This window comes from Phoca vitulina, unplaced genomic scaffold, assembly GCF_004348235.1.
Source record: "Phoca vitulina isolate PV1807 unplaced genomic scaffold, GSC_HSeal_1.0 scaffold10, whole genome shotgun sequence".
Classification (NCBI taxonomy): Eukaryota; Metazoa; Chordata; class Mammalia; order Carnivora; family Phocidae; genus Phoca; species Phoca vitulina.
In genome coordinates, this window is record NW_022589713.1 from 22548363 (window position 1) to 22560753 (window position 12391).

A 12391-nucleotide genomic window follows, 5' to 3' on the forward strand; every position below is an offset into this window, starting at 1 on the left:
GCATGTCCTGCTGTGGGTGGAACTTCGGGAGGGGCCCAGCCCCTGCTCGATGACCGGTTTTGGTGAAGACGGTTTTGATGGCCTAAACAGTGGTCAGAGGTGGTATCCGTGGGGCACCTCAAAAACCTCCCCGGGTCTGCTCTCCAGCCTCCACACGCAGCATCACCTGAGGGACTCTGGCTGGAGCTGGTACCGGCGTTTGAAGTGTGTGGTGGTGTGGGTGATGACAGCAGATCTCCCCCTCCCCCTCCCTCTCCTTTCCAAGACGTATCTGAACTGCAGCTGTGTGACTGGGGCGTCCACTTCAGCCAAGTCGGGATCGTGCCCCATCCCCTGCGCCCACTTCCTGCTGCCGGCCATCTTCCTCATCTCCTTCGTGGCCCTCATAGCCTGCATCTCTCACAACCCGCTCTACATGATGGTTCTGCGGTGAGTGCACCTCTCGGTCCCCCACACTCCCTGCTTCTGTCTCTCCTCCTTTCCTGCCACTGAGAGACCCCACCCCCGGGAGGGCAGAGCCACGAATGGCTGAGCCTCCGGGAAGCCAGGCTGCCTGGCTCCACACTGTGGAAATGCCTGAAGATTCACATATGTTTAAATCCTGAAAGAACTAAGACGAAGGAAGAGAATTCCGTTAGATGTACAAAATCAAGGGGGGAAAAATGTGGAAAGTTCAGAGACAGAATGAGGGCTTTGAGAAAGGATGAAAATAAGAAAAGTGTGCTAGGAACCAGGACCAAGTTCTCAGGTCAGAAGAGAGAGGCTGGCCAAGGTGGGAGGGGAGAGCAGAGGTGTCCCCTTACAGTGGCAGTGGAATGCCTCTGAGGTTTTGAGAGGGAATTGACCCTTCCTTCACCTCACCCTCTGCCAAAGAGAAAACAACATTTCAACCAAGTTCACCTAACCCACCCCTGCCCGCCTCTTTCCTGTCCTCACCCCTCTTGAGAGCAGAGAGGGAAAAACACAGGATCTGGATTCCCAGTGCTAGGGTCAAAGGCCCAGCTCGGCCGTACACTGGCTGGATGTCCTGGGATGTTGCCAACCTCACTGAGTCTCAGTTTCCTCATTTATGAAGAGGTTCATGATATTGACCACAAGGGACTGGTGTCAGGATTACCTGATAAATTGCTTTGTAGATGTAAGGTACTCTATATATTGGTTAATTATCACTATGAACCAAATTCTAAGAATTATTAACAGCTGCTATTGACCACAAGGGACTGGGTGTCAGGATTACCTGATAAATTGCTTTGTAGATGTAAGGTACTCTATATATTCATTAATTATCACTATTAACCAAATTCTAAGAATTATTAATAGCTAGCTAGGTGCCAATGACCTATTTTCCCCAAAGGCTAGGAGATGAAGAACAGAAGCAGCCACCTGTCAGGGCCTGGTATTTTACCCTATTGACAAGTTAGCTTGCAAACTACCAAGCTCCTATTTTTTTTAAAAGATTTTATTTATTTGACAGAGAGAGACACAGCGAGAGAGGGAACACAGGCAGGGGGAGTGGGAGAGGGAGAAGCAGGCCTCCCGCCGAGCAGGGAGCCCAATGTGGGACTCGATCCCAGGACCCTGGAATCATGACCTGAGCCAAAGGCAGACGGTTAATGACTGAGCTGCCCAGGCACCCCCCAAGCTCCTATTTTGTTACTGTTTCAAGAATGCTGGCAGCAGACAGGAGACTCCTGGTTCAAAGACAAAGGCCTGTTACTCACAGGTGCATGCAAAGAGCAGGAACCTTGCATCATTTATCCTTGTGCCCCACATCCCATGGAGTGACCTGGAATACCCAGGTGTATGCATCACATGCAGTGAGCTTCTGTCACAGTGAGGAACACTGAGCTTGGGAGAGCCACCACCTATGTAGACCAATCCTGCTCTTGGTCTAGGGTAAGGTTTTACCCCATGCCTCCAGGTTGCTCATTGCAACCACAGCCCTGAGAAGTAGCCCAGGAAAAGAGCAGTCAGAACCTTGTGTTCTTAGCATATTCCCCAGGAACATGTGGGGATGCTCAGGGCCACAGCATATTGCCCCTCCCAACACCATCAGCACCCTCTTTCTACCACTCCCCACCCTATGCATTCCAAACACTGGTGCTTTCATCCAAGGCCCTTGAGTGGGGTTACCTCTTGCACCAGGGCCAGATGGGCCATGGTGGACCCTCTAACCCTGAGAAATACCTGTGGGTGGCCATGATGAGGAGAGGGAACAGGATAAGGACATTTCACAGGAAAGTTGCTGAGCAGCAAGTAGGGGGCAGTCCCTGTCAGTCCACCTCCCAGAGGATTCCATCAAGCCCCAGAGCTAGGGAAGCTGTGGAGGAGGAGCATCATTTCAACCACAGGATGGGCTTTCCTAGAAAACCTCTCCCTTCTAAGTCTGATCAGGGGCTGGAGCGAAACTAAAGAGGCTCCAGGATCCCAAAATCATTTAAAGATAAATCCCACTGGCAAAGATGAGAGAATGGATGCAATTTAGTGTGAAGAGCGTGAGCTTTAAAGGTGACCTTGTAGGCGACCCAAGTGTTATTTGTACCCTGGCCCCCAACCAGGCATGGAAATACAGGCTGGGAGGGAAGGTTCACCAGAAATGTGGAAGAAGAGAGTGGTCCAAATGTCAGAGTTAGTTCACAGCCGAGGGCAAACACCAGGAGGGGCTCAAGCTGTCCATCAGAAGCCAAACTGGGGTGCCCAAGCCCCATTCAGTCCAGAATCTAGGGGCGTCTGCCCAGGGACTATTATGAATTTGGGCCACTGGAGGGACCTGTGGGCATAAAGGGAGCATCCATTAGATTGAGATTTGAGGCACTTTCCATGGGATGGGGGTCCTAAGTGGGTGCCTCAAGCCTATGAGTATCGCTTTCACTGGTCCACCTTTCAGAGGAACTGGAAGAGGGCCCCTTTCCACTTTGCTAGCAGGACTGTGAGGCCAGAACAAAATGTGTGCAGACACCTGAACATTACTTCTGAGTTCCCTTCCTTGATGTCCCCTCTGCCCCAAATGCCCTTCCCCCACAGGCACCCCCACCCAGGAGTGTGGGTGTTCAGAGCACGAGAAGCCTGGTGCCTCTGCAGGCCACCGCCTGGCTCCCCACCTTGTGGACGGGGTGTCCTCCCTCTCTGCCCCCTGCCCAGCTGGGATGGCAGGGCCTGGCAATACCACCGCCAGATAGCTTCCCCATCTCTCTCCGAATCTCCTTCCTCAGCCAAATGCTTGTCCTCTCTTGAGGGAAGAAGGGTGGGGGCAAGACTGGCTATATAATTTGTAGGACCCAGTGCAAAATGAAAATGGGAGGCTCCTGGTTCCAAAATTATTAAGAATTTCAAGACCAGCCACAGCAGAGCATTAAATCAAACCTGGGGCCTTTCTGAGGGCGGGGCCCTGGGAGACAGCACAGGCCCCACGCCCACGAAGCTGGCCCTAGGTAAAGGATTCTTCTAGTTGCACACAGAAGCCTACGGCCCAGGGGCCTTAATTACACTTTCATCCGGGCTGTCTTTATTGCTCTTCACACTCTATGGGAGTTGTTCAGACCTGCTGCTGTGAACACACCCTTCCCCATCCTTCTCTCCATTCCCAGCCTCTTCTGCCCTCTGCCTCTTGAAGGGGGCAGGGGCAGCCCTGAAAATCACAGAGACCAGAGGTTCTCAAATTTGAGTGCACAACAGAATCTCCTGGAGGGCTTCCTAAAGCACAGATGGCTGGGCCCCACCCCCAGGGACCTGATTCTTAGGTTTAAGATAGGGCCTGGGAATCTGCATTTCTAACGAGTTCCCAGGGGTGGGGGCTCACGCTCCTGGCCCAGCGATCGTGCTTTGAGAACCGCCGATACAAACAATGGGAGCACGCGGCCAAGGTGAATCGAGTCAGCCAGCTAGCTGTCAGGCCCCTTGAGAGTAGGTTATGGCTTGCTCTGAGGCCGGCTGCCCCTGACTGAGTCAAGGCACAGCCCCGAGTCCTCTGGCTGCTGACTTCCTATCTTCCTTTTCAGTGTGGTGAACCAGGAAGAAAAGTCATTTGCCATCGGGGTGCAGTTCTTGCTGATGCGCCTGCTGGGTAAGTGTCTGAGATGCCCCCTTCCTTCCTGAGGAGCGGCGCCAGGGCATCCGAGGGCTGTGAGGTGCAGGGAGGGGCTGAGGGAAGCCCTGTCTCATCTCTGCGGTAAGGAGAGGCCACGCATCACCAACACATCGGCAAAGGCCGAGACCCTATATGGGCGGTTTCCCCATTACTTGAGGTTAGGAAAGATTCCATCTAAGGCATTAATTCCAAACAAAACTATGTAAGAAAAATGAAAAGTGGACACAGCTGAGGATACCTAATAAAGAATTGAAGGCAGGTATTTTTTCATCTCTCTCCAAGAACTGGCTGTAGGAACAAAACCCTGCATTCCTGTCCCAGCCAGAACAGCAGCTGAGCCCAGCCCTGGCTTCCCTCCCACTTGACAAAACTCACTCCTCTTGCCTCTATTCTGCAAATGTTCTCAGTGCGGGGCCCTCTGCCGGCAAACCCGGCCTACGCTCAAGCAGCCCAGAGCCCACGGAGAAATGGAGCCTGCGCAAATGGTCAGCAATGCCCCCCAGGAGAGCCAGCTGCCCGCGGGGAGCGGGGAACACCCGGCCCTCCCTGGGGGCCTGGGCTGGGGGGGGCATGTGTGCCCCTCGCCCGCCCTCTCCCAGAGGCTCATGCTGGACTGTGCCTTCTTGACCCATCCAGGCAGTAATATGCAGGCCCTTGCAGTGCCGGGCAAGCCAAGTAAAGGGACTACGTTCAGCTGAGTATTGATTAAGGACCCAGTGGGTGCCCAGGGCAGCAGGGAGTAGGGCAACTGCAGTGGAGGGACTTTAGCCGCTCTCGGAGTGTCCTTGCTGACCTCCAGTGCTGAAATCCCTGCAGAGCCCGCTGTGCCTTATTATCCGGGAGCCAGGCTGCAGTTGGCCCTCCAGCAGCTTCCATCATCCTTCTGGGCTGTGTTGGTGATGTCCCTCCTGGGGCCTGCTGAGCGAGAACCTGTGCAGGGCCCTCTCCCCCAAAGGTTGGGTGAGGAGTGCAGATGATGAGGACTGAACCAGCTTTTCCACGGGATCTCTCGGTATCGGGCCACTTGCTGCCCTCGTCCCAGCACTGCCCCTTCAGAGCCTGCTGCTCAGGCCTATATTACCAGCGTGAAGGATGCAGGGCAGGAAGCCCCGCGTTGTGCCCAGCGCAGCCAGCGGCCAGGAAGGGCTCTGAAGAGCTTCTCCCAGCCACCTGGAAAACAACCGCTGTCCCACCGCTCACGGCACCTGCTGCCTTGTTTTGTCACTTGAGCTCAGACAACTCAATACGGGATCACGGTTAGAAAATCTGGGCTGGAGGCATCCCTTTCATCATCACCCAAGAACGTAATTGCACTCTGGGGTAGAAAGAAGGACTTCACATGGATAAAACCCAGCAAGTTTAAAATTACCCACTGGGACTTGGCTGAAAATGTTTCTGGACTGTGTTTCTATTTAGGGTAGCATCCTTGGTGGACAATCCCTGTGGCCAGTTTCCATCCCCTGCTTAGCCAGAGACTTGGAAGTGAGCAGGGTGTGAGTGGAGAGGCTGGTTCTCAAAGGTTCCCACTTATGGGTGGGGCCACAGGCAGATCTCTTGCTTTCCTCCTCAAGCAGCTTCTCACGGCGCCCTCGACAGAGTCGGCGAGGCTGTTCTGAGCACAGTGGTTCAGGGTGTGGATCCTGGATAAATCCCTCCCCAGTCCAGTGACCGCCCAGAACTGTAGCTAAGAATACGGGGGTCATCCTGAATACTTAACAGAAGGAAGGCATAGCCGCTGCTGGATCGGGGCTCACCACTCAGCTGTGGGGAAGTTCAGGGGGCTGGGGTAGAGGCTCTGAGCAGCCAGGGTGTCGGGGGTCTTCTGGGGGGGTTGTCTAAGCCAGCCGGGCAGCCTGGTGTAGTGGAGGAGCATGGGCTTCGAGGAAACTAGGGCTCAAAGGCCAGCCCTGACCCTCTTGGCTATGCAAGCATGAGCTCGCTGTGCCTACCTTCCTCCTCCTTAGAGCGAGGGCACCCACCCACCTCCAGGCCCTGTGAGGACGTGAGGAGTCGATGCCCCACCGTGGAGGTCAGCATATCTCCACCTGAGGCCAATCCAGTGTGGGAACTATGTTGTCGGTCTGAGCTGGCAGCGAGGTGACCTCTGTGACTCACTGCCCTGACACGATGGCTCAGGTCTTGTTTCTCTTCTAAGCCTCTAGTGAAAGAGGAATTCAGCTGTCACAGACAGCGATTTGGCTTTCCGAAGTCACTGCGGTTCCCAGGGGTGGAGCAGAGCCGTTCTCATTCATGGGAACCATGCAGGGGCAGCTGGGGGGGGGGCTTGCTGCCCACCTCGCCGGGCACCTCTGCCTGCAGCCCCGTGTAATCTGGGCTCTCTGAACTCTCTTCCCGCGGACGCCAGCCTGGCTGCCATCTCCAGCCCTCTACGGCCTCACCATCGACTACTCCTGCATCAGGTGGAGCTTGCAGTGCTCGGGGAGGCGTGGGGCCTGTGCCTACTATGACAATGACGCTCTCCGAGACAGGTGAGGGCCCAGCACGCCCCCGTGGCCCGGGGTGGACGGTGTCAGGCACTGGGCCAGAGCAGAGGGCAGCCATCTGCTGCGGTGCCCTTTGTGGGGGCTGCCAGGCTCCCAAGGGAGAGGCCCAGAGGGGTGCTGCCACGGACAGGGAGCAGGGGTCACTGGTGAAGAGAGCCATGCACGTCCTGGAGTGTGTGCACGCGCACGTGCGTGCCGCTGGGAGCTAGCCCCTAGTCCACAGTCCCTCAGGAGAAGCAGTCGCAGAAAGACGTTTGTCAAACGGAAAGGGGCTGGCTGGAGTCTGAGGTGAGGCCGTGGCTGTGGGACGATGCCAGGCCAGCTCCCACTGCTCAGAGACAGGTGGCCCCATCGTGGCTCACGGTAGAGGTCAAGGGCAGGCGGGCCTACCCTGCCTCAGCGGGTCCAAGCCTAGCTGCAGCTTCATTAGTTCTGCACCCCTTCCAGCCACCTCACCTGCTGCCATCATCACATAAACCAGAAACCATGGGGCGAGTGGGCTTGAGGGGGGCTGAACGGTATGGGGGTGGCATAGACAGCCAGGAGAGGGGTGCCCCAAGAGGGCAGCGAGCAGGTACCCCTCTCCTTCTGGCTCTGCTGGGAGGACTGGACCCTCCAGACTGCCTGGGGCTGCAGTGTTGCCTTTGGCCCTGGGGGAGTCACCGGTGCAGGAATGAGGACCATTGAATTAGGAGTCTCATGCCTCCTGGGAAGTGGTCCCCACCAGGGTGGTAACGGATCCTTACCTAAGTGGTGACAGCATATTCCCTGGGCCACTGTGAAAGTGATGCTACTCTTCCTGATGGCCCTGGCCCACGGCATGGCCACAGAGCCTCCACACCCCCTCACTGGTCTCGTCTCCTCCTGCCCCACAGGTACCTGGGCCTGCAGGTGGGCTACAAGGCGCTGGGTGTACTGCTGCTCTTGTTCATCAGCTGGCGGGTGAAGAAGAACAAGGAGTACAACGTGCAGGAGAAGGCTGCAGGCCTCATCTGACCCCTGACCCTCGGCCCAGCCACTGCCCTGTTCCAGAAAGTGGACCCTGCCCCTCCACACCTGCCTGTATTTACTAATGTTAACACATCATTTCCGTTTTGTTTTCTAAATAAGAGAAAACCCCAGTCACCATTTGCCCTCCCTGCCTCCACCCCCCACCCCAGGATTCCGTAGGTCCACTGTGTACCTGGGCTGGATGGGCACTGAGCTGGAGGGCCAGGTCTTCCCTGGCTCCTTTCAAGGCACCTGTGTGTGCCCAAGCTTTCCTCAGTGCTGGATCCCCCAGCAAGGATGCCCACTGAGGCAGCCCCTGCTCCCCCACCCCAGCCTTTGGGTGGGGCTGGTTTCCTAAGTGGAGAGAGCAAAGCGTTATCTTCCCAGGGGAAGGAGGGAGAGGGCTGGGTTATGATTAATGGCCAGAGGCAGGCTAGGGGAGGGAGAGCCTGGCTGTAGCCTTCTTTGTGTCTTGGTTCAGCATCAGCACAGAACTCAGGAGGGACTGGCCTCCTTCCCCTCAGATCTTTGCTTCCTGCCCCAAAAGGCCATTTTGGAAGCTGCCATGTTGGGAAGTATGGCCAGCCGGTCCCCTCTCAGTTACCCCACACTCAGGCACCAGAGCAGAGACCAAGACACCATGAGGTGGGTCATCCAGATGCTGTTCCTGTTAACTCTAGATCCTTCTGTGCTGAGAAAGCCACACCATGGTGAAGACCCAAGGAGGGCCGTGAAGTGGTCAGTAGCCCAACCTCCCGCACCCTCTATGTGAGGATGAGACCACTGAACTCAGAGTGATGGGAAGACCCTCCCCGAGTTTCCTTGGGAGCAAATGAGGTGGCCGCACGTGGGCTACCCTGTCTGGACCTCACCCTGTGTGCCAAAGAGTAAAGACAGGCAGTCCAAGATGTCAGCAGAGCAAGCAAGGAAGCTGGGGGGGTGGGGGGGGCGGGTGTCAGGGTCTGCCAAGCTGGATGGTAAGCCCATGAAATAGAGGCCAGGGTGGTCCGCTTCCCTGGCTCCAGACACTCCTGTGTTCAACATGTTCTCAGCCTCTCCTCACTGCCCCTCTGGGGGCCTGGGTTGAGCGGCCCCCCTGCTGTGTGGTAAAGGTTCAGAGTTAGATGTCCACAAAGGAGGCCTTTCATCAACAAGTATTATATTTATTGCAGACCAGCTTTGTGCAAGGCAGTGCTAGTACATGGCTCTCCAGCGAGCTCTCCTAGGCTCTCCCCTCCCCGCCCCCCATCCACACTGGGCCTTCTCCTAGAGAGTGCTGGGGGCAGCGGCAGGGGTGACACAGCACGAACCCAGAGATTGTCACCAGGATCTCGACCATCTATGTCCCACCAGATGGCCCCTGCACCTAGCCCTTTGCCAGACAGAGACCTGGCTCACCGTGTGCTCTGGAGCAGCTGGGAACTGGTTATTGCCACACATGGCTCTCTTGAGCGCCACACCTCTCGGAAGAACCCTCCAGAAGCATACCAGAAGCCATCTCTGGAAAGGGCTCATATGGTGGTAAGCCAAAAAATGTATGTCAGTGGCCAAACCGCCAGGAGACTGAAGTCTTTGTGAAAGCCACTGCTACACGTGGCCTTTTTTCCAAAGATCTCACTCAGGAAGGGAGGCTCCATGCAACCTCAGGGGCCAGTTTCAGCATTTTAAGATGGTTCCGCTTGGAAAATGATTCCCTGCAAGTAATCCTGGTCCTTCTCTCTGTGATTTAACCAAATTCTGAAGGCACTGCCTTCAGCTGAGCTCACGAACAATGAATGCCAACCTGCAGATTCTGGAAGATTGGTCGCCCTCCCAAGGCTTTATTCTATTATGATATTGCTATTAATATATTAAAATTTTGCTATTGACGTAACTTGGTCATGAATTTGTACTGTCATCTGTATCCGTCAGAGAGCCTATAGAACCTGCACTTTCTGGCCAGAGGAGATGCCCATGCCCCAACCACAGGGGCGCATGGCCATGGGGATCGGAGGTAACGCCACTCTCCACCCATCAGCCTGGTTCAGAGCAGGCAGCAGGCTCTCGTTGTTCCTTCAGTGAAGTTCTGCAGATAACCATCAAAGGCCCACAGTGCTTGGCTCTCAGGAGGCCTGATCCCTGCCTTGAGTTTCTATCCACAAGTGGAGTGGAGCACCAATAGCTAAGTCCGTGATACAAATCAGAATTAATATCATAATCATCTTTGGTCACTTGGTCACAGCCATCCTACCACTTCCCACAGCAAATCTCTTCTCCTGATGGCCTGCAGAGAATACAATGATGTCACCTTCATTTCACTTCTAGAGCAAACACTTCTAAAGCTGAGCAAACTTCCTTGAGTGCTGGACACTCATAGAGGATGTGGTTAAAACACAGCTTCCCAACCTCTCCAGCCAGCCCCCGAGTCTGTGGGAGTGGCACCTGTGACCGGCCTATCCTGTGAGGCCGGCGTGGGTGGTCCCTACACCCTGGTGGTGGGTCATCAGTGCGGCAGAAACTTGGCAACACCCACTTGTGCTTAGGCCACTGAGAACTTTACAGACTCTGTCGGCCTTTGGTAAGGAAAAGACGACAAGGGAAGGGGGGCCTGTTAATCTGATTTCCTGGGTGGCTGCCGTCAGGAGCCAGTGGGCATGAAGAATAGAGCTCACCGTTCTGTTAAGAGCATACTACGTACTAAAAGTGGGACTCTCGCTCTCCCAGCTTGAGTGTGCAAAAAAATGGCACAATTATTCTCTAAATCAGTTATGTTTGTTTTCTAGCTGTCATCCTGCTGGCTGGCTGGAAAGTAGCATCGACCATCCTCGATGGTCTGGCCCCAAAGGCATCCACAGTCCCTTGGGTCCTGCCAGTATGAGTCTTTGGTCCTTTCCCAGGCTGAGGCTCCCTACTTGCCCTGCTTCCCCCTGAGCCTGGAAACCGTGCAGAGGCCAGATGCAGGGCTAGGCCCCCCCCCCCGCCCAGCCCTAGGAAGCCCACCCCTCTGTTCCACTCTGTCTGCCAGCATAATCCAGCCCCTCAGGGGCTGAACAAAAAAAGCCAGGAAAGAAAGGGTCTGTAGGAAAATTTTACCTCATCCTTCCTGGAACTTCTTAGCATAGGAGGGGGAAAATGCAGTGAAAATCAAATACCATATCTCCACGAATTATCCCTTTGGCCTAAAGCCCTCTGGGGTGATCCTCACCATAGCCCCATGAGGGAGGCCAGACTGGTCTGAAGGCCCCAACTGAAGATGAGGAATCTGTTGTGGCCCACTTCACCCAAATGACACCTAGCTGGGTCTGGACTTAAACCAGGCTGTCCAGATCTTTCTCCTCCAGACTCAGCTGCAGCCCCAGCCTCCCTACTGAGATATTCTGAAATAGGGGGAGGCCCGTCTATTCCCACTGAAATTCACTAGCCCGTGGAGGGAGGTGGGGAATCTATTGAGGGCTATGTAAGGTGGGATGGAGGTGGGGAGGACCAGGTACGACGTCATTTACCCCACCTTCAAGTAGCAAGAACATTACACGTGCTCATTGCACAGGGCTGGTTTCACCTGATAGCACCATGAGTTAAAGGAGAGTCGCAGAGAAAATGGACAAAGAGGAAAAAGCTTTCACACAGACAGACCTTCAAGGGAACACCCCCACCTGGTGACAGGTTAGCAGATTCTCACTTAGGAAACAAAGCCACATTGTGATCTTCTCCAACCAGCTAAGCAGGGGGCTGAATCCGTCTGTCTCAGATTGTTATTAAAATATCATATTACAGACTCCTGAAGTGATGAGATTGGCAGGGGCTCCGTGTGTGTGTGTGTGTGTGTGTGTGTGTGTGTGTGTGTATGTGTGTGTGTGACAGAGAGACAGAGACAGAGAGAGAAACCCTGCGAATCCAAAGGAGAAATCCTCTTTTCCAACCACAGGAACCACATATCTGGGGAAAATGTCCATCTCCTGCCAATAGCACCCAATTCATTATAACCTTTCCTCAGAGATTAAATATGTAAACAGGCCCCGGACAAGCCCTTGGCAAATCGTAAGTGAGAGAAAGTTTTTCTCCCATGGCACACCCTGCCATTCATCCCCACACGACACAGGGGTCACCCCAGCTTGCTGAAGCCCCTGCCCCGCCCCCCCAGGCACTGCCGCACCTTGATGTCAACAACAGTGACTAAAATGCGCGGGGATCTTGTCGCCCAGCTGCCCATCTCCCCCGCTCCTCTAACTGCAATTCAGGCAGGATAGGCAGGGCCGGGCTGTGGTAACCGCCCCCGTCTGTCATGTGACACAAAGGGCGCTCCTCTCTTGCTCACCCAAAGTCTACTGTGGGTCTGGGTGGCTCTCCAGGGCAGTGGCTCAGCCGTGCAGTCTGCTCGGATGCCGAGGTCCCTCCATTTCATAACATGCCACCAGAATTGACGAGGCAGGGCCAGAAAGTCCTCAGAGGTCTCGCACTGGTAAGTCCGGGTTCTGGCCCCGGTGTGACTGGCTTCATCTCTGCTCCCAGCCTGTTGGCCAGTAGGTGTATGTCCCTGCCCAACTGCCACAGGGGTGGGGAAGGCTAATCCTGTGAGCTCAGAAGAAACAGAAAGCAGGTACGGACAGTGCTAGAATCCTCCACCCCTGGGGGCGAACCTGGGGGACATGGGTGCTCTTGGACACTTAAGCCAGCTTCGTCAGGCTGTCAGGAAGGGGGATTTCCCAAGGAGGCAGCATCCATGCTGGCTCTGAAAGGGGATGGGACGATTTCTAGGCAAGGCCCAGCCTACAGGCAGTTTGCAGAGGGCTGGGGAGGTGGGGAAGGAAGCAGAGGAGGTGGAGCTGGGGCG

General features: G+C 55.2%; 1 protein-coding gene across 1 annotated transcript in view; it reads left to right on the forward strand.

The window, feature by feature from the left end:
* SLCO2A1 (solute carrier organic anion transporter family member 2A1) overlaps positions 1–9445 on the forward strand; it is an 81492-nt gene extending 72047 nt beyond the window's left edge. The window contains exons 11-14 of the mRNA XM_032408669.1: positions 266–429; positions 3999–4063; positions 6453–6576; positions 7467–9445. Of these exons, the coding sequence (XP_032264560.1) occupies positions 266–429; positions 3999–4063; positions 6453–6576; positions 7467–7587 (474 nt within the window). The 3' untranslated portion in view covers positions 7588–9445. The remainder of the gene's footprint in view (positions 1–265; positions 430–3998; positions 4064–6452; positions 6577–7466) is intronic.
* Positions 9446–12391: the final 2946 nt, after the last annotated feature.